Raw genomic sequence first — 24,585 nt, forward strand, 5'->3', positions numbered from 1 at the left:
TGTTTGTCAGGTCAAGATCTATCTGCCCTGAAATTTTCAGATGAATCGGTCAATCGGTTGTTGGGTTGCTGCCCCTGAATTGGTAATTTTGAGGAAATTTTGCTGTTTTTGGTTATTATCTTGAATATTATTATAGATAGAGATAAATTGTAAACAGCAATAATGTTCAGCAAAGTAAGATCTACAAATAAGTCAACATGACCAAAATGGTCAGTTGACCCCTTTAGGAGTTATTGCCCTTTATAGTCAATCTTTAACCATTTTTCATAAATCTAAGTAATCTTTTACAAAATCTCCACTGAAACTACTAGGCCACAATCATCTTTGGGGTATCTAGTTTCAAAAATGTGTCCGATGACCTGGCCATTCAACCAAGATGGCCGCCACGGCTAAAAATAGAACATAGGGGTAAAATGCAGTTTTTGGCTTATAACTATGAAACCAAAGCATCTAGAGCAAATCTGACAAGAAGTTAAATTGTTAATCAAGTCAATATCTATCTGCCCTGAATTTTTCAGATGAATTGGACAACTGGTTGTTGGGTTGCTGCCCTCCAATTGGTAATTTTTAAAGAAATTTTGCTGTTTTTGGTTATCTTGAATACTATTATAGATAGCGATAAACTGTAAACAGCAATAATGTTCAGCAAAGTAAGATCTACAAATAAGTCAACATGACCTAAATGGTCAATTGACCCCTTAAGGAGGTATTGTCCTTTATAGTCAATTTTTAACAATTTTCATTAATTTGGTAAATTTATGTAAATTTTTACCAAATATAGTTCTCTGTTACTAATGGGCAAAGTTCATTATAGATATAATTGTAAGAAGCAAAATCGTTCAGTAAAGTAAGAACTTCAAACACATCACCATCACCAAAATAGAATTTTGTCATGATTCCATTTGTGTCCTTTGTTTAATATGCACATAGACCAAGGTGAGCGACACAGGCTCTTTAGAGCCTCTAGTTTTTTTTATTCTTTTAACATTGGCACCTTTCTTCTTTGAAAAACTAATTAAAACTAATTTTATAAAATTTTCAAAAATGGCCTTTAAACTTTATGTAATTAAAGTATGAAAAGAAAAGTAGGGTTATGACAGAATTTTTTTGATGACACTTGCATAGATAAAACCATAGAATTTCGAATATACATATGACATAAAGTAAAAAAACAAGAGTAGGGAACATCCTTAAAACATTTTCAAAAGTCATGTGATAAACCATGTAGTTGGTTTTAATTATAGTCTTTCACAGTATTATATTGAGTCATTTAAAAATTGTGATTTAATGTTTTTGTATATTTTGCACCTATGTAAATTAGAATGATTTAGCTATTACATTAAATTGATTTGTACTGAATGTATTAATGAGGGATATGAACGAGTTCTGGAGTATTTTTTTTTCAGAAAGCTGTTTTATAAAAAGTTTTTATTTAGAATTCAATGGCTGTATTTTTAATATGATAAAATCAAAGATATTTTTATATTACAGTATTATGAATCTTTGGAACACTATGCATATTACTGCTTATAAATCAGAAATCTCAAGTATATGAAATAAATTAGTTATGCCACATTTTGTTATTATTGATTAACAAATTATCATATGAAATACACTGAAATTTAAGAGCCACTAATGAGTTCTCAACTAAAATTTCAAATTCTCATGTACAGTTTTTTTCATACATTCCGTGAAATAACTAGGAAATAGCATATTTCAATGAAAAGATGCTAATTTAGAATTATTTTTCAAAGTATTTCTCAATTTTTTAATTGCTTTCATATTTTACATAAGGTAGCATCTTTTTATAGTACGTATGCTGTGTGTTTTATTTTATATGCTTCTGGCATTAAAATTTGATGTAGATGCTGTTGTGAAAAAAATAAGGTATTGGCGCATCTTACTATTACTGGGATGCTAGTTTTGCATATATTTTGTAAAACTATTTTTTTATTTTTTGGGGATGCTGGCATCCCGTTTTATTGACATGCTGGCATCCCGTTATTTTGGGATGCTGGCATCCCGTTGTATTGGGATGCTGGCATCCCGCTATATTGGGATGCTGGCATCCCGTTTTATTGGGATGCTGGCATCCCGTTTTATTGAGATGCTGGCATCCCGTTTTATTGAGATGCTGGCATCCCGTTATTTATTGGGATGCTGGCATCCCGTTTTATTGAGATGCTGGCATCCCGTCATTTTGGGATGCTGGCATCCCGTTATATATGCTGGCATCCAAAACTATAGGAGTGCAGACATCGCAAGATATCCAAATGCAGTAATCCTTCAAGTTCTGTTTGATATACCGTTGGCCGAATTTCTATAGATGTACTCCAATGCATAATTTTGTGTAATGCTAAAAAATAAAACAACAACAAAAATCCGTTTGTTGTTTCTTCCCAACACTTTATCTAATGACGTCAGGGATATTATGACGTAAGAGGTTGTTTACCATCATGCGTAGAGATTCATGCAGACACAGTAAACATGAAAAGAAATCAATTCTCAAGAATCACTAATACCGATATAAATATTTTTTGAAAAGTAATTAAAACAAATAACCCTTTTGATATTATCTTATATATTAGATTTTCTTATGTTTAATACTGAAAGCGCTTGCACTTTTTTTTTACGCTAATTGCGGTAAATCCCACCCGCATGACGTCATGTAAAAGAATGTTTAAAATCGGCGAAGTGGACATGGTTGCAAGGGGAAGGACGAAAAACACTTCTTTGGCCATGCAGTATGCCGCAATTTATCATTCTTTTGATATAACAATATAACCTATTCGCAATAGAACGCTATTCATACAGGTAAGTAGATTTGCTTATATTTTACATGCACTTCGTAGTTCGAGATTTCTCAGATTAAGCCATTCATGACCCCCCCCCCCCCCCCCCCCCCCCCCCCCCCCCCTCTTCCCCTCATTCATGACATAAGGAATGTTCTACGCTCATGGGCCTAGCTTGTCTTGCTAAACAGCTGTTTGAAGTCCGAGTAATCTCGGACGCATTTCAGTGACTTGATACGCCAGCCGGATAATATATTTCTGATTACTTCCAGAGGGAAAATTACAGGCACAATGATTAATGTCAGTCGCCAGATTCTCCCATGTCGTCGGGGAGGGATGCACTTTGATCCGTTTGTGGGAGCAAATGGTGATTCCACAACTTTCTATAAATGGGATTTGGGGGGTCTCTAACTGCCATAACAGAGGGCCCCGCTAAAGTCTTCTTTTAATGTTTACCTGTATAATAAACCATTTTTTTTCACACGAAAAAGAAGGAGGGCTGGATCTGCCTATGCCTATGGTAGAGATGAGCCTCCAAGACAGACATAGGGAATACACATATATTCTTTTTATTTTGCATTATTGAAGTATGTCCTTTTTCATGAAGTTATGAATAGTTTTGACAAAAATATGATCGACATAAACCCCACTGAGACGATTAACCACCATCAATATGGCCATGGCCAGTAAAATTATTGGGTCTGCATAATTGATTTTGTTTACTCCTATAGACAACCTATAGGAAAACCATTAAAATGCATCACTGGTAAGAGTCTGAGTTCAAGAAAAATAAAGTATGAAAAACTTAATTTAAGATTGATTTTCGGTCTAGAAAATTGAATGTGTTGTTTGCCTCTTTTTTGCAAGGGTCTAAAACTAGTTAACTTGTGCCCGTCCGTGATTACTTTGAGTCTTGACTTCCTACGCTCATGGGCCTAGCTTGTTTTGCAAAACAGCCGTTTGAAGTGTGAGCAATATATGAGTAATGGTATGATTGCTAATGAGACAACTCTCCACCGGACTGAGACCATATAATATAGCACTAACATGACTAAGCAGTTTACAATTAAATGTCATCATATGGCCTCCAACAATGAACAAAATGTAAATATCGCTACAAGAGTTTTGTGTTTCCAAGACTAGGCTAAAATTTAAAAAAAAACACAAATTAATGTGTTAACCGAATACAATCTTAGAGTGGGGTGCTCATTTTAAACATATCTTTCCATGTTTTCTACAGTTTATGTTCAGGTCTATGTTTTTGACGTTAGTGTACTGATATTTCAACATGAAGATAACTTCAAATGCTAAACATTCCTAAGCTTGAAAACATGTTTGTTTGAAAATAATCATATGTAAGGTGACATTAAAAGGGTGTTTGATATTTCCCGAAGTTTCGTCAATGGGGGACACATATTCGCCGTTTTTACACATCTATTTAAAACCAAATAACTGCAGCTTTATATAATATTTATCAAATAAATTTCACTATAGATGAACAGCAGACATTTCAAATGTGTAAAAAAAACAGAAATTTAGGCCAATCAGTCCAAAATATATTAAGAAAAAAATCTTGGAAAATCCTGTTTTTCATTCAGGAATTGAATGAAAAAATCGTGGTCCGTTTTTCTATCTTTTGCAGTAAGAGGCGTAATTTTGTTTAAGTTTAAAAGACAATCTTTCATATAATTATTATTTCTCTTTTCAGCATTTGTAAAGAGTAAAGAAGTGGCTTCACCTTTCTGGTTACTATTCATGTGTTGTGTATTAATGTATCGCAACACTTTATAGTTATTGGACAGGTTAAACTCAGACGACGAATCATCCAAACAGCACCAGATCATTTGTGATTCCAGCTGATTTCAGATTACTAGCAATACATGATAATATAAAGTTTGAAAGTTCCAGTTCGTGTAACTGATTTGATTAAATGATTAACAAATATTGAAATATCAAAATACAGAAAAAAAGATACAAGTTTAATAATGATTGTAATAAAAAAATAGTTGTGTTAATGAAATAAAAGACTCCAGTACTAAAAGATGCTGACATAATGTACTGACACATTGGAAAATGAATACAGCAAGTCCAGATACATGAGATTTACTGACAATATCCAGTACGTACAGATCAAAGACACTGCACCAGTATCGATAATAGATTTTTTTTAAATATTGCATTGTGGTACATGTTTTATGGTATACAGACAATAGTGCGGAAAACAAATCTCCTTACTTCATACATTAAATGCAACTCATATTTAGCATCTTCATAAAGGTACAGTCTCCAATCTGTTTTGTAGAGTATGTCCTGGATGACTTAGGTTGATGGTCATTGGGCAATTGCATTAAGCTTATTTTCAAAAAAAAATAATTCTATGAACATTCGAAACATGAGCAGATTTGAAAATTGTAGTCCTGATGTCATATATAAATGTATTGTCTCGAGACCATTATACATGTAGTCAATAACATGTATACATCATGTCTTTCATAATGGTAATCAAAGTCAGAAAAATAACATTAAAATTGGCTTATTATTGGAAACTTACCGGTAGTACATTGACATAGTCTTATAAATATCAAATTGTTAACATCAGCATTCACATGGTAAACTAGCACTTAACAATTCAGACTCAGTTTGTTGGTCAAGTATACATTTCACACTCTGACCTATGATGTCACATTCTCAATATGCATTAAACTGGCCACTGGACATGAACAAAGACAAAACATATAATCTTCCCGGCATTCATCAGTAGCTTTTTTTTTATGTTTACTTGATTGTTTTAATATACATTCAACACACATCAAAACCTTAGGAAATGTTCTGGGTGTTATATTGGTGGCTTAATACTAAAATCAATTGATGAGAAGCAGCATGTAAATTCGTATTTCATAATGAAAAATGGTACATGTCTGCATGGTTGTGATGCCAGAATCCCTATATTCTGGAATGCCAGCATCCAAATATATAGGGATGCCAGCATCCCGATATTTTGGAATGCCAGCATGCAGATATATTGGGATGCAAGCATTCGTATATTTTGGGATGCCAGCATCCAGAGATTTTGGGATGCCAGCATCCAGATATATTGGGATGCCAGCATCCGGATATTTTGGGATGCCAGCATCCAGATATATTGTGATGCCAGCATCCGGATAATTTGGGATGCCAGCATCCAGATAAATTAGGATGCCAGCATCCGGATATATTGGGATGCCAGCATCCATATATATTGAGATGCCAGCATCCGGATATTTTGGGATGCCAGCATCCAGATAAATTGGGATGCCAGCATCCAGATATTTTGGGATGCCAGCATCCGGATATTTTGGGATGCCAGCATCCGAATATTTTGGGATGCCAGCATCCAGATATGTTGGGATGTCAATTTCCGTATATGTTGGGATGCCAGAATCTATAAATAATTAGAAGCCAGCATCCAAACGTTGAGGTTTTCAATGGACTTCAATATGAAATTAAAAGAATTACATCAGCATCTATCAAAGGTGGAGATGCAATTTTAGTTTTGTTCTTCATTATCCGCAGACACTTTTCTTAAATATGCCATTTACAGAAATAAGAAGTGCTTTTTATACAAAACAATTTCACAACTACACAAATGTACAAAAGTTATTAATATAATCGAGAGAGCATCCATAATCTTTGAGAACCAATAAAATCTATTATGCAGCATCTACTATTCATAGAAATAAATGAATCAGTATGATTTTTTGTAACATTAGCTTAGTTGATACTAAAACAAATGCAATATAGTAGAAATATTCCAAATATGGAACATGGCCCTAACATTTTCTCTGGACATTGAAATATTTAGTAGAATACAACATAATTTTACCTTAAAAGTTCAAAAATTGTCAAAAAAATCTCTTTTAGCATATGAGAATTACAAATTTTAGTTGAGAACTCATTCACTTCAGTTTCCTCTAGCTGTACCTGTCATTGGATAGTGATGTCTGTCCTCGATGTATAATTTTCTGAATCCCTAATTAAATTAACAATGACACTAGTACATATAGTAATGAGACTCTGCCTTAATATTCAATCTGCATAAATAAAAATTTTATTTACAGACAAATCCTTGAGGATTGAAATGATTAAGGTGGTACCCAACACTTTCACTAAAATTAATTTGGCTCGTTTAATTTTCATTAAATTTTGACAAAGTATTTACTTTGACCCTTAAACAAAAAAATAAAAATTTCAAAAATTTTGAACCAACTGTTTTGTCAGAAAAATTACATTGGTTATATAGCAGCTTGACAAACGCCAACTTTGATCATTGAGGAGCTTAATATTCCATTTACAACACAACGTAATCAAAGCATTTAGCTGACTTTACAGAGTTATCTCCCTGTAGTGTTAGGTACCACCTTAAAGAAAGGCAGAAGATACAAAAGGGATAATCAAACTCACATGTAGAAAATGAATTGGCAGTGCTGTTGCAAAAAAAAAAAAACAATTAAAAAATGCATAACATAGAAAACCAGACTTAGAAACATAATTATTATTCTAGTTCAAAAACCTCTAAAAATTATACAAAGGCCAACGGCTATATAATGTTTTAATTTGAAGAAATGATCATTAAATCTTTAATTTAAACATTTCAGGGGCAATATCTCCTATCATTTACCATAGCCTAATTAGCTTCATTTGTATAACCTGCATGTTATGTAAAAAATCTTCTTTTTTTTTTTTTATCTATGTTATATTTTCAGAGGAGATTGAATAACAAGGATATGTCAAAATTTGGAACATGACCTTTTTATTAATTTCATAGTTGTGACCCATGGTTTTCAAAACTAAAATACAGATAATTAAAATAGCTAAGTGGAATGATTCTGTGAGATGTCACCTGATGGATTCTATCAACATTAAAAAAAAACAAATACAGAATACAGGGAGATAACTCTTAAAACAAAATGGGGCTAATACATGAGTATCAAAGACATGATGAAAAAAACATGGCAGAGGAAAAAAAAAATCAGAACTTCACATGACCTTTGGAGTTAAAAAATTCCAAACATGTCAAACTGATGCAAAATTTGTTTATTACACATGTTGATCTGAAATATATATAGTTGTACTTGGGTGCAAACACTCCTTTAAGATGTCTTCTGAACATTTTGGTAGAAATAGAGACCGGGTATATCTTGACCTCCTTTTTTTGGCCCTGCAAGATTTCCTCTACCTGCCCAAATTTCTATATTCAGTCATATTTATAGGTTCATTTGTGGAGAACAAAATATACAAGATAACCTAAATGGATCATTCAGGCTAAGTGGGGTATCATTGGTTTAGTTAACATTACTCATAGGATTCTATGTCATTTGGTCTCTGGTGGAGAGATGTCTCATTAGCAATCATACCGTATCTTCATATTTTATTGCTATTTTGTGCATTTTTCCTTTGATCTTTTTTTGAGACAATTTTTCATATCATGCTACTCGCTTGAGATGGAAAATTATCGCTAGGAACTAAGGAGGTATGTGGTGTTGCTAATGAAATTGACAACATCGTCATAGGTAAAAAAGAGATAAACAGATTATCATTGGTCATTTCAACTCGATTAATTTTCTCACTTCATCAAAGATAATCTATAATTACGTCATATTCTTATACGATATAAAATACGATACAGATCAGTTCAAGTAACTAATCAATGAGAATTGTTAACACAAATAATAAGTTGATGGAATGAAGACAAATAATAAGACCTGATGGATTAAAGAACAAAGTAGACCCATTACACATATATCGTTTAAACATAACAATACATGTAAATAAATTTAATGGCACTAAATTTTTATTTGTTTTTTTTATAGTAAAGGAGCTGGTTCGATATTTAGTTCATTTCGTAAGTCTGTCAGATTTTGTTCCCAGTGTTTCTCCCAATATACAGCCATTAAAAACTTGGAATTAGTTCCACATCTGATGGCCCAGGATAAGTATGTGCTCAAATATTGTTGTTTATTTCTGAAATGGCAAAAACAATGCTAGAAGTTATAGGTTCATAGATTATGTACACATTTTGTATACTAAAGAATTTAATATTATACATGTTATAAATATAACAAAAAATGTTTGATTTGTTTGAAATAATTTTTTTTATTAAGGACGTTATTTTGTTTGTTACCCCTTAAACATGGCTTAACCATACCATATAAAAGTTTGAGTGAGCGTATCTTGCTAATAATTCATTTCAAATCAAGCATTTCCTTAATAAATGAATAGTATTTAATTCATAACAATCTATATTCGAGGTGTTTTGATATACAGTGTTACTTTTATCAAAACACTTGTCTATACTAGAAAAACTAAACATATTGGGTATCCATCTACAACACAAAATCAGTAAATAGACATACATTTGATATGATATAGAGTTATCTACCATTGATATATATGCTATGGCTATTTGTAGAATATGGATTTACATATATCTATTTAGTAAATGGAAATAGTGTTATATGATCTTGACATTATAGTAGTATGTTAAATTGTCAAAGCTGATGATTTTATGTGAACGATGAGTAAATATTTGCAAGTGTTAATTATCATCAGGGATGCCATGTCACCTTGTGTATAGATATTGTATAAAAACTATAAACATTCAATGTTCTGATATTATGTTGATCTGCAGTAATGTTATAATAACTGTAACACAGTATGATATAGTATTTTTAGATTAATGTGTTTAATATGTATCTTGTTATATTTTGTAGGGTTTATAATAATTATATGATTACATCATTGTTGAATAAAAAACCCTACACTAAGATGAAATGGACTTGTTATTAATTGACCGTCCAGAAATCACCTTTTACACAAAAGCAATGGAAAAGCACTTTTATTGCTGTTCTTCATCTCAAAGTCACAGTGAGACCTCTACACATAGCAAAAAAACTCTTAGCTCTCTGCAAATTTAAGACAGCCCCTAGCAACAGCGGAATTCTTTGTAAAAATGCTTTGGATATAATGTTTATTAAATTATTATTATATAATAGTTAACTTACACAGGACCTAATCTTAAAGGTCCAAAAAATGCTCCTAGTGCACACATGGGCAGTCCTGTTTGAATAGCTTCCACCCATTTCACTGCTACTTCTCCTAACATATGAGGAGGCATTCCCAGTACAGAGTGAAATAAATCATGTGTCTGTCTATATCGTAACATAACATATTTCAATTCTGGATCATCTACAAAATGTACAGGAAGTCTTGCATCCGGGGAGAAACCCTAAAATAAAAATATTTCTTTTTATAGTTAGCATTTCAAGTTGGATTCTTAAATCTTCCTTGATTAAGATATTAAAGAGGCATGCAAAATGCTATCTTTTGATAAAATCACTATTTTTTTGTGTGTATTTTATATATTGCTTGACAAAATCATTAAGTCATCTTGAAATTAGATGTTATTTTTACGAAGAAATGACTGACCTAGGCTCTCTATCCTAACAATAAACTTGGTACTCAAGAACAAAGTCTGTGCTAGACACACCAAATCCAGTATTTTCATTGGTTCCATTCTGAGTGTAAGCACCATAATTGTACTCAAAATTTGTATTGACCCGAGGCCTAGTCTTAACTGTCTGCACAGAGATCAGAACATATTTCAGATAAAATAAGACATTCAGAACTATTTTTGACTGGAAATTATTTGAGAGATAGGAGTTTAGGTCAAAATGTAAAATGTTATTACTTACATTTTTACTGAGAAAATTCCAGTATTTTTTACCAAAAGTTTCCTCTGGTAAACTACCTAAGTAATCTATAGATAATGTTGAAGTATTAATTTCTGGCTCTTCCCTGAAATATATTTGTATAAAAAGCAAATAAAACTCTAATAAAGTGATTAACATGTCTACCAATCTCTATATTTTGTGTTCACTCTTTTATTTATTATTTTTTTCCCTAGATTTTTTCATGTATATATCTCATATTGGTTTGCAAACTCTGATACATAATGGATGTGTAGTGGCAGTTGCATTCAACAACGCTTTCAAGTTTTCTGCTGAATATAAAAATAAGAAGTTGTGGTATGATAGCCAATGAAACAACACACCAAATGACATAAAATTTAACTGCTATAGTATAGGTCAAGATACAGCCATGAACAATGAGAAAAATTCAGTAAGCAGTTGACGGTTGATTACGTCTCTCCTGGCACCCTGGCTTCCTCAACCAAAAAAAAAGTGGCCTCAGAATTTATCCAATATTACTAAAAGTGGCATTTAACACCATCAATCAAACATGGCATATTTTTTGTTAAAATTATCGATATTTGTTAGACCCTTACTCAATAATTTTTCTGCCAACAGGATCTTCCAACATTTTCTGTTTCATTTTCTTTAGAGCAAAATATCCTGTGGTCTCCCCTAGAGTGGATATCATATCTGAAATGACATTTAACATTAGTTTTAGAAATAACTACAGATTATATCTATTTGATAATCAGATCAATCTATTTGATGTTTTTGCACAAATCCCCTATTTTAAATAAGGTGTAACACCACCATTAAACACAGTACTTATCACAATAGATGAATTATAAATAAATTAACTAATAAATTAACAAATAAATTAACAAATATATTAACAAATAAATTAACAAATAAATTAACAAACAAAAATTGATGTTTCATGTTCCAACAGCACTTTCAGTGTTTTGGTGAGCACGAAGAGAGCATTGCTGTCTTTCTAACATACATATTAACAATGAGGAGTTTAAAACAATTCTGAGTTTTTTCTCCGTTATAAGAGTTTTAGATATTAGAGGTATGCATTTGATAGAAAAGATTAAAATTAAAATTTTACTGAGTGATATGTTCATGATGTTGGTATGAGAACAAACTTAAATAAATCCTCAAAAATGTCACTGTATAGTTGGAGCTCAAACTTAAAGTAGGTTGGAAAATCTATGAGAAAATCATTCATCTTTTTGGGGTCTGGAGGGATAAAAACTATCTATAGAATAAACTCATCATACATACCCGAGTATTAAATTTTGTATTTACGCCAGATGTGCATTTTGTCTAATAAGACTAATCAGTGACGCTCAAATCCAAAAAGGTTAAAACCAAATAAAATACAAAGTTGAAGAGCATTGAGGGCCAAAATTCCTAAAAGTTTTGCCAAAAACCGCTAAGGTAATCTATTCCTGAGGTAGAAAAGCCTTATTAGTATTTCAAAAATTCAAAAGTTTTGTAAACATTTAATTAATAGATATGACCATATCTGATTATCAATGATAATTCAAGTCCACACAGAAGTGCTGACTACTGGAATGGTGAAAAGGCAGGCTGAAATTTTACTAGTTTTTTTTTACCTAACCAATGGCACTTTTCTTACCATCTCTTCTCGGATCATATAAAGACATTGCTGCTGATCCAGCTGATAATAAAACTTTCTGGAATAATGTGGTAGGGATGTGTCCAGGATAAAGATCATCATACTGCAGGGCTCTTTCTTCGTCAGGTTCTTGTTCCTCTTCTACAATTGACAAATGCCAAATGAAAAAAGACTAAAAGTAGATACTGCTAATTTAAAAGAAAGTACAAATGGCTGTAAAAGAAAATATATATATGACTAGATTTTGGTATTATCATTTAAAATTACTTATATTTACAGTGTCTCACAGTGTTATACTTTTGTTGCCTTTATTTATTCACCTCTTATTATATTGGTTTTGTATTTACATTGTGTCATAGATCAAATTTATTCGTTCAGACACTGTAATGTTCACTTGCGTTAATATGTCTTTTAGATTGAGTTGATCAAGCCATTTCAAATGATATTTTATAGTGTGTCTTTCTATGTTGTGATGTCAGAGGCGGAATTAGGGGGGGCCAGGCCCCTTTTTGGAAAAAAATTTGGTTGCTTATATAGGGAATAACTGAAGCGTGTGTGTTACTGAACATGCCTCCCCTTCCTCTTAATTTTTTTAAAATTTAGTTCACTAGTTTAAACATATTTATTTATAGTGGACTGAAAAAACAAGTTTTGCAACTTATATTAATCCCTTTCCACATTGCGGGTGCAAGTGCTGCCTTGTAGAGGCATTAGCCTGCTCTTTTTTCGAAATCTTCAATGTTGTCTTTAATGTGCAAGAGATGTGGCTCTCTCTTATCACAGTCTAGCCATTTATCTTCATCTCCCGATGGAATATCTTCGTATCCTCAAGACCATACTTGCAAATGGTGACAAGGGAGAGCTGAAAATTCATTCCCTGAAATTTTCATCCCGGGGCCGGGAATCAAACTAGTTTAGTTCAGCTTTGTTATCAAGGCTTTAAGGCCTTGACTGATGCAGCTGATACAACACAAGGAGGAACAGCGTTCCAACCCTGAATGGTTCTTAGAAAAATGAGATTTTGAAATAATTGCAGGATGCTGATGACACTGATGGTAAGAAAATATTTATACAGAAATTTTTATTTTTAGTTCTGCGCAAAACCAAAGGTCTCATCACAGGACGAGTTTGAAATCCTATCAATATAAAGGGGGTAAAAATATAAGAAACTCCACTATCACAGTAGAGCTTCATTCGAAAAGAGAGCAAGAGAAGCTCTACTGTGATAGTCGAGTTTGTTATATTTTTACCCCCTTAGGAAGCTACCATTTGATTTTTAGGGGGGGGGAACGACAATTTAGGTAAAAAAAGTCACGATAAACTAAAAAAAAAGAAGGCAGGACCGATTAGAGTGAAAAATAAAAAGGCAGGACAGAGATTACAAATAAAAAAAAATGCAGGTCAAAAATTTTCATCCTAGCCCCCCCATAAAAATCAAATGGTAGCTCCCTTATTGATAGGATTTCAAACTCCTGCGGTCTTATTCACATACTTAACAGTATGCATAGGAATACACATTACATGCTTTTAATCTCTATAACCAAAATTTTCAGAAAAATTGTGAAAGAGAAAATATACAGCTTCAACTTATGAGGGCCCTCATGGGGTTTTTGATTATGTGATTACTTGGCCGTTTTTTTAATGATTATTTGATTATTAAGCCAAATATTTCATGATTATTTGATTACCTAGGACTGTATTTTTAGTTAAGGTTCATCATAACCTTTTGGCTAAAATGGCCGTATTTACACCCCGAATTTTACTCTGAGTACAGACTAACCTATACACCTGCAACATTTTTAAGGGATGGCAGGAACTAGATATATAAATTTTAAATGCATTTTATGTTTCAGAAAATTATAAACTTTTCTAGATTTTGCTATTCATTTTTTTTCGTTCCTGCAGAAGGTTCAAAAATTAACTAAGTAGTGAAAACGATTGAGAAGCTCCCCTCATATAATCAATGTTGTGAGTAGTATTGATTTAAATGGACAATAGATGGACAATAGACACCTGTAAACAATAGGTTATTTAACAGGTTTAAACTGTGTAACTGAGTGGACCGTATCAAATGAAACTCGGGTGTTTGTTTATTTTGCTATCTTCTGCAGACTGGAAAAAAATGAACATCAAAATCCAGGTAAGTTTTTAATTTTCTGAAACGTAGACTTCATATAACTTTTATATATCTAGTTCCTGCCATGCCTTAAAACTTTCCTGGATGTACCAGTTTGTCTGTACTCATAGTAATTTTGGAGGTGTAAACACGGCCATATTTTTCAATTCCTTATGATGAACCTTAATGATTATTTGATTACTAAAGATAAGCAAATATTTAATGATTATGTGATTATATTGGCAAAAAAATGGTGATTATGTGATTACTAGGACCCCCCCCCCCCCCATGAGGGGCCTCACTTATGCTTTGTTTACACTGAAGTAACCTTTAATTATTTTGGTTGAAAATCAATTTTCAGATTTTCACGTTTTTGTAATGAAAAGTAGTTTTAAAGTACCTGGCGCATGATTGCTTGATGTTCCAATACTACATGTCTGACTAACAAGTCGACAGCTTCGTTGTGTCAACTTCTGTAAAACCCTACACCTTGTAAATGTCAAGCTAGATGTCATTTTTGTTCCCTTTTTCTACTTTCGCTTTGTATGTCTGTACATTCCGCGCATGCTCATAGAACCGGATGTTGCATGTGTTTTTGGCTAAATATTAAAATGAAAGTACACTAATTATGAATCCTGTAAGAATATTCTTAAGAAATGCAGCTATTAAGGAGGCAAATCGGACAACTTATATGTGTAACAACAAATGCAACATAATTTTAAGAACTTTTAGTTTGAAAAGTGGTATTCAAACAAGTTTGCAAGGTAGCAACACCTTCAAAAAACAATTGGTAGATGGCAGATATATTGGATACTTTTTCCCTAATAGGATATTGTGTTCACCGAGATATTACAGTAGTGAACAAGATGATGAAGGACAAACACAATCAAATCAGACACTAGGAAAAATTAAAGGAACACTGCTCATGGCTTACAAATGTAAAGTTTGTGGAACAAAAAACCAAGAAACATTTTCTAAACAAGCTTATGAAAAGGGGGTTGTTATTGTCACTTGTAAAGAATGTAAAAGTAATCACTTGATTGCTGATCATCTTGGCTGGTTTCAAGATTTCAAAGGAAGGTAAAACATTTTTTATTATTACTTTCAGTCAGAGACATATATACATGTGTATATATGTCTCTGTTTCAGTGCATGGCCCATTCTCAAAAGGGGTCTAAGTGTGAAGCAGGATTGGCCCATTTTTTTTAAGCGTGATACTTGAATTAAGTCCAATAATTAAGCGTGAAAATGGGAAACAAAGTATGGCAGAACACTGGAAATCACATGCGCTATTACATGTATTATGGCAACAAGAAGCGGGATACAGGATTCTCACTTAACCAGTTAACAATAACAGTTCAGAATGAAACCCCCACAAAATATTAAAAAAAAATAAACATCAACATGAAATAAAGATTAAGACTACTCTTTATAAAAATACCTACATGTATATGCCAGTGACGGATCCAGGGGGTCTGGGTGATGGACCCCCCTTTTCTTTCTTTTAACTAGTAATGCATTTGAATGGGGACACATAGTTTAGTTTAGTCAACCCCTGATCCTTGCACATACATCCAAATAGAAAGATATCTTATCTAATATACTGTAGTTACAGATGTTCTTTCAAATATAATGTTATGCATTTTCTTGTCTATTGCTTCAAGTCCTATTAACTGGCCATGCTGGCTTTCACCTGATATAAGCAATTAATTAAAATTGTGCTTTAATTCTTTTAAAGGACTATTGAAGAAATTTTGGCTGAAAAAGGAGAAACTGTGAAGAAAGTTGTGCTTGATGGTGGAATGGAACTGATTCCAAAAAACTAATAAAAATAATGATTCTTAATTGTGTATATATGTTTGGAAATAAATAAAATTGTTTTTAAACAAATATGTTTTGATCAGTACATCTCTAAAATTGAGTATGGAAACAGCGAATGTGTCAAAGCTACAACAACCAACCAATGAGAAGAAAACTGCTGGGTCATCAACACTAAAAAAAATCCGCACATGGAGACAGAGTGTAATCCAAGAGTATCCCTGTGTATTATAATCATATTCCTAATCCATACACAAGTTTAATAAAAATGAAAATATATACTAAGAGGTCAAATATCTGCAACATGTACTAGGACAAGTAAAACTTGACTGTTTATCCCATTATGAATTTTCCATTTTTATGTATTAACATTCCTGCACCACATGCACACATATATATGGATTGTTTATCTCCAGGTATTGTCTTGCCTGAACGCAAGTCTGAGAATTGGACATAAGAATGCTAATTTGGTATTTGGCATTGCGGCTAGGCTAGTGAATAAAATATTATACAAAGCTTTATATCTCAAAAAGGTAAAAGAGCTGAATGATTCATATCTTGTAGAATGATACCATATATTTATGTTACAATGTTTCTGTCTGGCATATGTCCATTTTCTTTCAACTCTTTTTCAATTTTCAGTAGTTTTTTTATGATGGGCATTTCTCACTTTTATTAGTATAAATAGGTTATTTATTTTTGATATATGGTATCCTTGCAAGGTCTTTTTTTGTATGTAAACAGGGCTCATCTGACCTTGGCCTCAACTCAGATAAGTGATCAAGGTTAAGTTTTCATCTTTACAAATTGTGACTTGGATGAGAGAGTTGTCTCATTAGCATTCATACCACATCTTTTCATATCTATTTCGTCCTTAGTCTTAGATACTAAAAGTAGTAGGTCAACAATATTTGGATCAATTGTAAGATGTAAATGTCGTCTCGCAGGGTTAGTCTGACCTTGAACTCATTTTCATAGTTCGAATGGTAAATGTCAAATTTTCTCAAGTGCTGTAGGATGAAGATGGTTAAATCTCTGCTTGGTCGAAACCAAAACTTGCTGCCTCTCTAATTAGCATTATGAGTTTAGTAGGAGGAGCAAAGACTGGTTGGCGCATTTAGATTTATGTAGATATAAGAAGATGTGGTTTGAGTGCCAATGAGACATTTCTCCCCTCCAAGTCACAATTTGTAAAATACAGTCTTAAACAGGGAGCCTTGGATCACACCAAAAGCAGGAAGCTATAAAGGGCCTCAAAAATGACATGTGCAAAATCATTCAAACAGGAAAACCAAAGGTTTAATCTTTACAAAAAACAAGAAACGAGAAACTATTATGAACCACACTCCCAGAGACACCTACTGAACATCAGATCCTGACTTAAGACAAGTGCAAACAAATACAGCAGATTCAAATGTTTTGATAGGTACCAACCTTCGCCCTTATCTTATGTGTTTGGTATGATGACATTTCTTTCTTTGGACTTACTTTGGACATATTTATAAAGTATAGTATTAAGAAGGATTGTTCATATCATATGCACATATATTGTCCTGAAAATGTATGTAATATTTGCCACTTGACTTTGAATTTTCATCAAACAAGATTTTCAAATACCATCTCTGCTCTTATCTAGCTGACTATCTTTAAAATACAATATAAATATAAGAAGATGTGGTATGATAGCCAATGATACATCTCTCCACAAAAGACCAAATGACACAGAAATTAACTATAGGTCACAGTAAGGCCTTCAACAACGAGCAAATCCATAACACATATACAATAGATAAATAAAAAGACTTGATGAAATGAAAACACCATTTATTATCAAAACAAAAATAAATAAGTACATAGAGTAAATGATAAGTATTTTTTATAAATCTTGTTTAAAAAAATGATCATATGTTCAATTTAATTTCATGTAATTAATAAATAAGTCTAAATAATACCTAAATAATAATGCCAAAATTTAAAAGGGAATTTAATACATGTACAACTCATGTATGTCCCTTTACATTTATTATAACTTTTAAACCTTTTTTACTACCTCAAGGTATCAGATATTTAAAGATTTACAGATAAAGTTAAATGAGATCTGGAAAAAAATATATATTGAACACATATCGAGATCATATATATTGCACCAAAATACTTTTAAAACCAGTGGAATCCACAAAATTTGTGAAAACAACAAGTATTATAAGTGAAAAGGAAAAATCAATCCTGTAAAACTACACCAAAATCCTTGACTGAAAAATGGGTTATTTTTTAATATGTCTTTGAATTAATTCAATATTCGAGCTCATCAAGTAATTTCTTTCCCTAGGATTCTTTCCTAATTGAATGAAATTTGTGTGGGGAAGATATACACCAAAGGCATTTACTATACTGGAAATTCTACAAACCAAAATAAATGTACTGTACGCTTACGCTAGCTAGCTTAAATCAAAACTTCAGACAATGCAGCAGTAGAAGAATCATAAGAATTCAACTTTTATTAGAAAAAAAATGCTTCCATAAAGTTGTGAAGAGTTTAACCATTTGCAGAACAGTGAATTGCAGTTGTTTGCCAACAAAATTACACAGCCCATTTATGAAATATGAAATAAGGGGTAAAACATGATTGGAGGTACAGGACTACTTGACGACTGTGGTTCTTATTAAATTAATTTTGGACACTGTTTATTTTTTAAGTATTGTGGAAAACTTTCATCTCTTGAGTATGGCAAAGCGTTAATCAAATGAATAGATCTTCAAATTAAGTCAAAACAGTTTGTTGAAAATTAATTTACCGGTACACCATTTTTCAGTCAAGGATAAAATGTGGGGAAATGTTTAAATTTATTTAAGTAGATAAACAATTAATACAAAGACAACAATAACATACATATATGATATCTGAAATACAAACATTTAAAAGACAAAGATGATGAAACAACACACACTTCCTGTTAAAGTTCATACAATTAGTATCCCATGATTCAAAGTATGATAACTCTCCAAAAGAATGCAGGATTATTCAGGATAAACTCCAAAAAGACAGGAATACAATAAATATAGAATAATATTCTGTTCACAGAACAAAATTAATAGCAAAAGTAATAATAATGCGTCTAAATACTACAAATGAAACTGAACGCATAAACAATGCTTTGTTAAAGCAAATTAAGAGACAATAAAATTAAAGCATGTTTCAAACTGCTAGCTTAATCTGAAGAGGCCATGAGACTTCGGGAAATGCATTTTCTCATAATATTAAAACTTTTCTTTAAACAGTGAGTAAAAATTCAGAAAATGGGCTTCAGTAGGGTATTCCCCTTAGGTCACAGGGTCACGTTCCAACAAATAAAATGTTTAAATAAAAGTGTGACAGGATTACTATCCTTCATTAGTAGATACTTAATTATTCAACCATAAGCAGTTGATCTAAGAAAGTACTTATAAAGGGCAGCAATCCCTCACAAATGTACTAACAGGTCCTAAATAAGACATCAAGGGGCAAGGTAGAAATCCTTCTTTCTCCCATAGGTCCCATCTGGGAGCCACATAAATAAAGGAAAATTACAGTTGTTCATAATGAACAAATTAGATGCCAATGATGTAATTTTTCTAAATTTTAACTTTGGATCAATATTATTCAAATAAAATTACGGAATCTTATAAGTCTCAGATTTAAAGCATGTAAAAAGCTGAAAAAGGAAATAAACTGACAAAAATTATAATTCAAAATAGAAAATACAGAAGAATTATTAAGAAAGCACTTTAGTAAAATTACTTTTAAAAGAAAATATTAAGTCTCATTTTAAGTAAAGATCCTGAAATAATCCTGTTTCCGTTATTTTGTACAAATATAACATTTATAATGGCTGATGCAATGAAAATGGAATAAATGATTTTTATGATTTTGATTTTGAAAAAATTTTGTATTCAGATATTTAGCAGATCCTGTTCAAATGAAGCAACATCTAAACTGTCAATTGAATACCGGTAGGTTTTTGGTGACCTCAAATGCCCAAATTTTGGCATCTTAAAAAAAATCGTCTATACAGGACTGTCAACAAAATCATTGTCCCTGCTCAGTTTATGAGGGGGATGACGCGCTGGCATTCATTTGCCAACCACCCCACCCCCCTTTTTTTCCCCAATTTCCACTACTTTTCCTTCTTTTTTAGAGATCAAACTTTTAACTGTCATTATATCTCATCCCTTAAGCATGTCATCCCCCTCATTTATGTCACAACATCCAATAAAGCTTAACTTTTTCTTTCTAAGAAATCTAATGTACACCTATTCTATCTTTCAATAATTACAATGCTGACGTCAGGTCATTTAAGATAAAAATTTCTTATCCTACATCCACCATTAGATATACTTAATGTACATACACGATATAATATCCTACATCTGTACAATAAAACAAATACAGGCTTTGCACCGCAGAATGAATATATGTAACCATAATTTCTATACAGAAAATGTATAAAATTTATATACCTTGCCATATCAATCTCCGATTTTAATGCCCAAACTTGTTTTTTTTGACAAAATACTAATCAGTGGTTGATTAAAAAAAATCAACAGAGTTGGGTCTCATTTGGGTAATGGAATGTTTTGGCCATAAAAAGTTAACAAAAATATTCAAAATAATTGGCAATTAATCAAAACCTTTGCAATCAACTTAAAGTGGAATAAAAAAGAGATATGTTTTACAAGAATTACAATTTGTTCATGTTCCATGATAGAATCGTTAAAATTTAAAGTTAAATAATGTTAATCTTCATATCTGAATCATATGAGGAAGATGTTTGGGTTTTTTTTTCTAAAAAAGACTGCAAATGAATTCACATTTTCTTTTTGTAAAAAAATGGAAAAATAACTAATCAAAATTTTTTTTTTTTTTGACTTTACAAATATTGATAGTTGCATTGTCAGCAAATTTTTGAATGAAAAATTCAGCTGTAGATAGAGGAGGAAGCATTATAGCAGACATGCCTTAAAATATTCTAAGATAATTCTAATATAATAATATTTAAAAAAAAGACCAAAAGATCACAAGACACACACTTAGTTACAAATCTCTAAGCTATATTTATAATGTAGACAAATATCTTAACCCTATGATAAAAATATAATTTATTGAGTATTTTCATTTTCTCAAAATATCATTAGGAGTTAGCTACATGTACCGGTATATAAAATGTCAGTAAAACATGCAAGTCTGAAAAAGACAAGTTTAACAATATTTATTGGTTTTGAAAATGTATAGAGTGCAGTATAAATATTTTTCATAAATAATCTTATAAATCAAAATTCTGAATTTTACTGGTTTAATTTCACTTATAAATAGTATTCCTATTCAAATTTTATCTCCAACAACTTACTTTTCAAAGGTCGCACATATCCTAATGTATTCATACTTTTTTTTTACAAAATGGCCTCTTCAGACTTGCATTGCTTTCGAAAGAACTACCTACTTAGTTTTATTTTGATTTGTTTGTAAAATTTATACAGTTTAAAAATTATTGCATGTTAAATTACAAAAAAAGACAATATAAACAAAAATATTTAAAAATTATTGCACAAAAGAGAGCACTAAAAGTTAAACATACAGATTAAGAAAAAATACATAAGTTGTTTACTATTTCCCCAAAAACATTTGGTAACTTTTTTGTAAATGTTATCTGATTAAAGTGACACTGTAGATTGTAAATTTATAGTAAATCATAATGTTTCTTTTAAAAAAGATATCACAAAAAAATAAAACTATAGATATTTTACAAACATGAAAGAGAGATTATCCAAGGTAAAATAAAATACCTTGTTAAAATCACATAAAAGTGACAAAATATGGCATCCATGTGTTCAGATGGAAAACAAAGACTTTGCATTATAAATAATTTATCTATTGACCTCTATTTTTGCATGAGGGAAATTCTATTCAGATCTTTAGAGTGATTTAAAGACTTAGTTAAACTGGGATAAATAAAAGGCATTTGAATCATGCTGGTTGACTTGAGCAATATTTTCAGCTAGACAAAAGTAATTCTGCTTGAGACATCATTTTTCCTATTGAGATAATTTATGAAAAGAATTTTTTTAACAATATTATTTATAGTTCATATGGCAAAAAAATATAGAAATTTTTTAAGGGTATAGTCATTGAACATAACCCCTTATGAGATGATTTTTGGTCTTAAACAATGCAACATACAAATCTATCAGAGCAGAATGAAAGATCAGAATTGCTGTAAAAATATACATGGAATTGGCCACTTGAATCAAATATGATCAAAACAATAATAGTTTTGGTGACAAATCATTGCTTGTTACGTCTAATACAATCTAATTAAAATTAAATCTCTTACGCTGCGACCAAGCATTAAAAAATGAGCAAGTGAGAGATTTAATTTTAATTTAATCCCATATCCTATGTTTTCTAATAAATAAGTATTTAGATAAGTAAAAGAAATGTTGGAAGCTTCTGAAGTCAACATTAAAATTCTTAAAATTTCTTGATATAGATGAAAAATTTGAACAAATTTATTGAGACATCATATAATATGATTTAGTGATGATACATTTGCTCTCTTAATTAAAATTGATTAATTATTCTATTAAAGATCTTGCTATACCACATTCTGCGTGAACTAGACATAATTAAGCTCCATAAAATCTTTTTGTCCATAAAGATGCGCACTATACATGGCCAAATACAGTAGTCTTTCATAAATGAGATTTAAAATGCCTTACATGATACAAGTTTTGTGATATATGATGTTGCAAATATAATTAACGGGTGTGATAATAATACACTAGATGGAATTGTGCTTTTTTACAATTTACATGTAAATGTGTTTTACACTTATAAGGCTAGCAAAGACATGAATTATTTTGTCAAATATGTATGATCAATGGGTCAAAAGAAGTTTTACATAAACAAGCTATCATACATGAAACCACTGAGGCAAAAAATAGTTTGGTTTCTTTGCAACATGGTACACTGGAGTTTTTATCATAAGATTTTGCTTTACTTATAAGATAAATATTCTTGTTCGGAATTTTCATTGATGCAAAATTCACATTTTGAAAACTATTCATACCAATCTATAAAAAAAACAAAATATGAATTCTTATAGTAATTTCTTCTTGACCTATTCTTTAATGGAAAAATAAAAATATCTTTCAAATTCTGCAAAAGTTAAATTATGAATTTACATAACAAAATAAGTGCTTTTCTCTCAAAATAGTCCCATTTAATTTCATTTCAAGTTGCATGCATGAAACCAATAATTATGTAAAAATTCTTTGACCTTTGACAGATTAATTAACATAGATGTAAACTTTTTTTAACTTTCAAATTGCGAGGTCTTCATTTAGGATTTTTTTGTTGTGAAATCTCTTTTTTTTTTAAAGATAAACTATCGTGTAATAAATTCTAAGAATCAATGTTCAAAACAATTTCATCTTTTCTGAATATTAATAACCAAAATCAAGATATCAGGTATCTAGAACTATTTTTTGTGTATTAAGCAGACAATACATGAACAATTACAGCAGTAATGTGTCGAATAGCTGTAAACTTGGAAGAAATCGAATTCAAAGAGGTATGTTTTTACCTCCCCTTGTTAGACTTTTCTTCAGAATTTTGATCAAATTTTAGAAATAAACATGGAAAAACCCACACATGAGATTTGGAGAGTTTACACCTATGTATGAAGATGGAATATGCATATTATGAATGAAGTAATATGTATGTTTAGTAGAGCTAATTTTCTAATGCTTGTAGGTTAATGGTTTGGTTGGTTTGCTTGCTTTGTTTGTATGAATATTTGCTCCAGCATTGAAATAAGATACATAGGCGGGGCTTCAGCTTGTTAACATTATACTTAAATGTTATTGGATGATAAGCTTGAGGTTAAGTATCATGTATACAAGTTGAGCCAGGCATATCTATTGATTCAAGATGTCAATTTTAATGACAATGCTTGTAGAAACATTTATATAAACAAAGCAAGCAAGCCAACCAAACCTTTCAACTACAGGCATTACAAAATTAGCCCTAAACGGTTGACAATTAATGTACAAAGCTACATGGTTGTCCATTCTGAATGGAATTTGGATGACATTGTTATTTTACATAAAGCACACATATTTAATTACATGGTACATTTAACAATGTTTTACAGTACAGCATATTAATATAGTACAGTAACTTTGTTACATATTTTGCTTTTAGCAGGTTTTATTTCCACTTTTTGGCATGTATTTAATGGAACGTCATGATTGTATATCATTAAAATAATGCAAAGTTGCTAAAAATACATTTAAAGTGGCATATTTTTATTGTATAACTCTTTAAACTATTTCAAAGATAACTGACTATACCTCCGATTAGTTTTGTGTAATTGCCTTAGAGACAGTGTAACAACATAGAAAATGTATATATCAGCTATATTGCCGTCAGTGTATTGAAGACGAATT

General features: G+C 31.3%; 2 protein-coding genes across 2 annotated transcripts; one reads left to right on the forward strand and one right to left on the reverse strand.

The window, feature by feature from the left end:
* Positions 1-8,583: 8,583 nt before the first annotated feature.
* LOC139502203 (ubiquinone biosynthesis protein COQ4 homolog, mitochondrial-like) lies at positions 8,584-14,848 on the reverse strand. The gene is made up of 6 exons (XM_071291630.1): positions 14,684-14,848; positions 12,168-12,308; positions 11,116-11,212; positions 10,523-10,625; positions 9,833-10,056; positions 8,584-8,792 (listed from the first exon to the last, which is right to left on the reverse strand). Exons 1-6 carry the CDS (start codon positions 14,796-14,798, stop codon positions 8,636-8,638), a joined length of 837 nt encoding a protein of 278 aa, XP_071147731.1. The 5' UTR covers positions 14,799-14,848; the 3' UTR covers positions 8,584-8,635.
* Positions 14,849-14,911: 63 nt separating this feature from the next.
* Positions 14,912-16,109, forward strand: LOC139500230 (DNL-type zinc finger protein-like). Its single transcript, XM_071288970.1, has 2 exons — positions 14,912-15,363; positions 16,022-16,109. Exons 1-2 carry the CDS (start codon positions 14,912-14,914, stop codon positions 16,107-16,109), a joined length of 540 nt encoding a protein of 179 aa, XP_071145071.1.
* The last annotated feature ends 8,476 nt before the right edge of the window (positions 16,110-24,585 follow it).

The sequence above is a fragment of the Mytilus edulis genome, chromosome 13 (genome assembly GCF_963676685.1).
Source record: "Mytilus edulis chromosome 13, xbMytEdul2.2, whole genome shotgun sequence".
Classification (NCBI taxonomy): domain Eukaryota; kingdom Metazoa; phylum Mollusca; class Bivalvia; order Mytilida; family Mytilidae; genus Mytilus; species Mytilus edulis.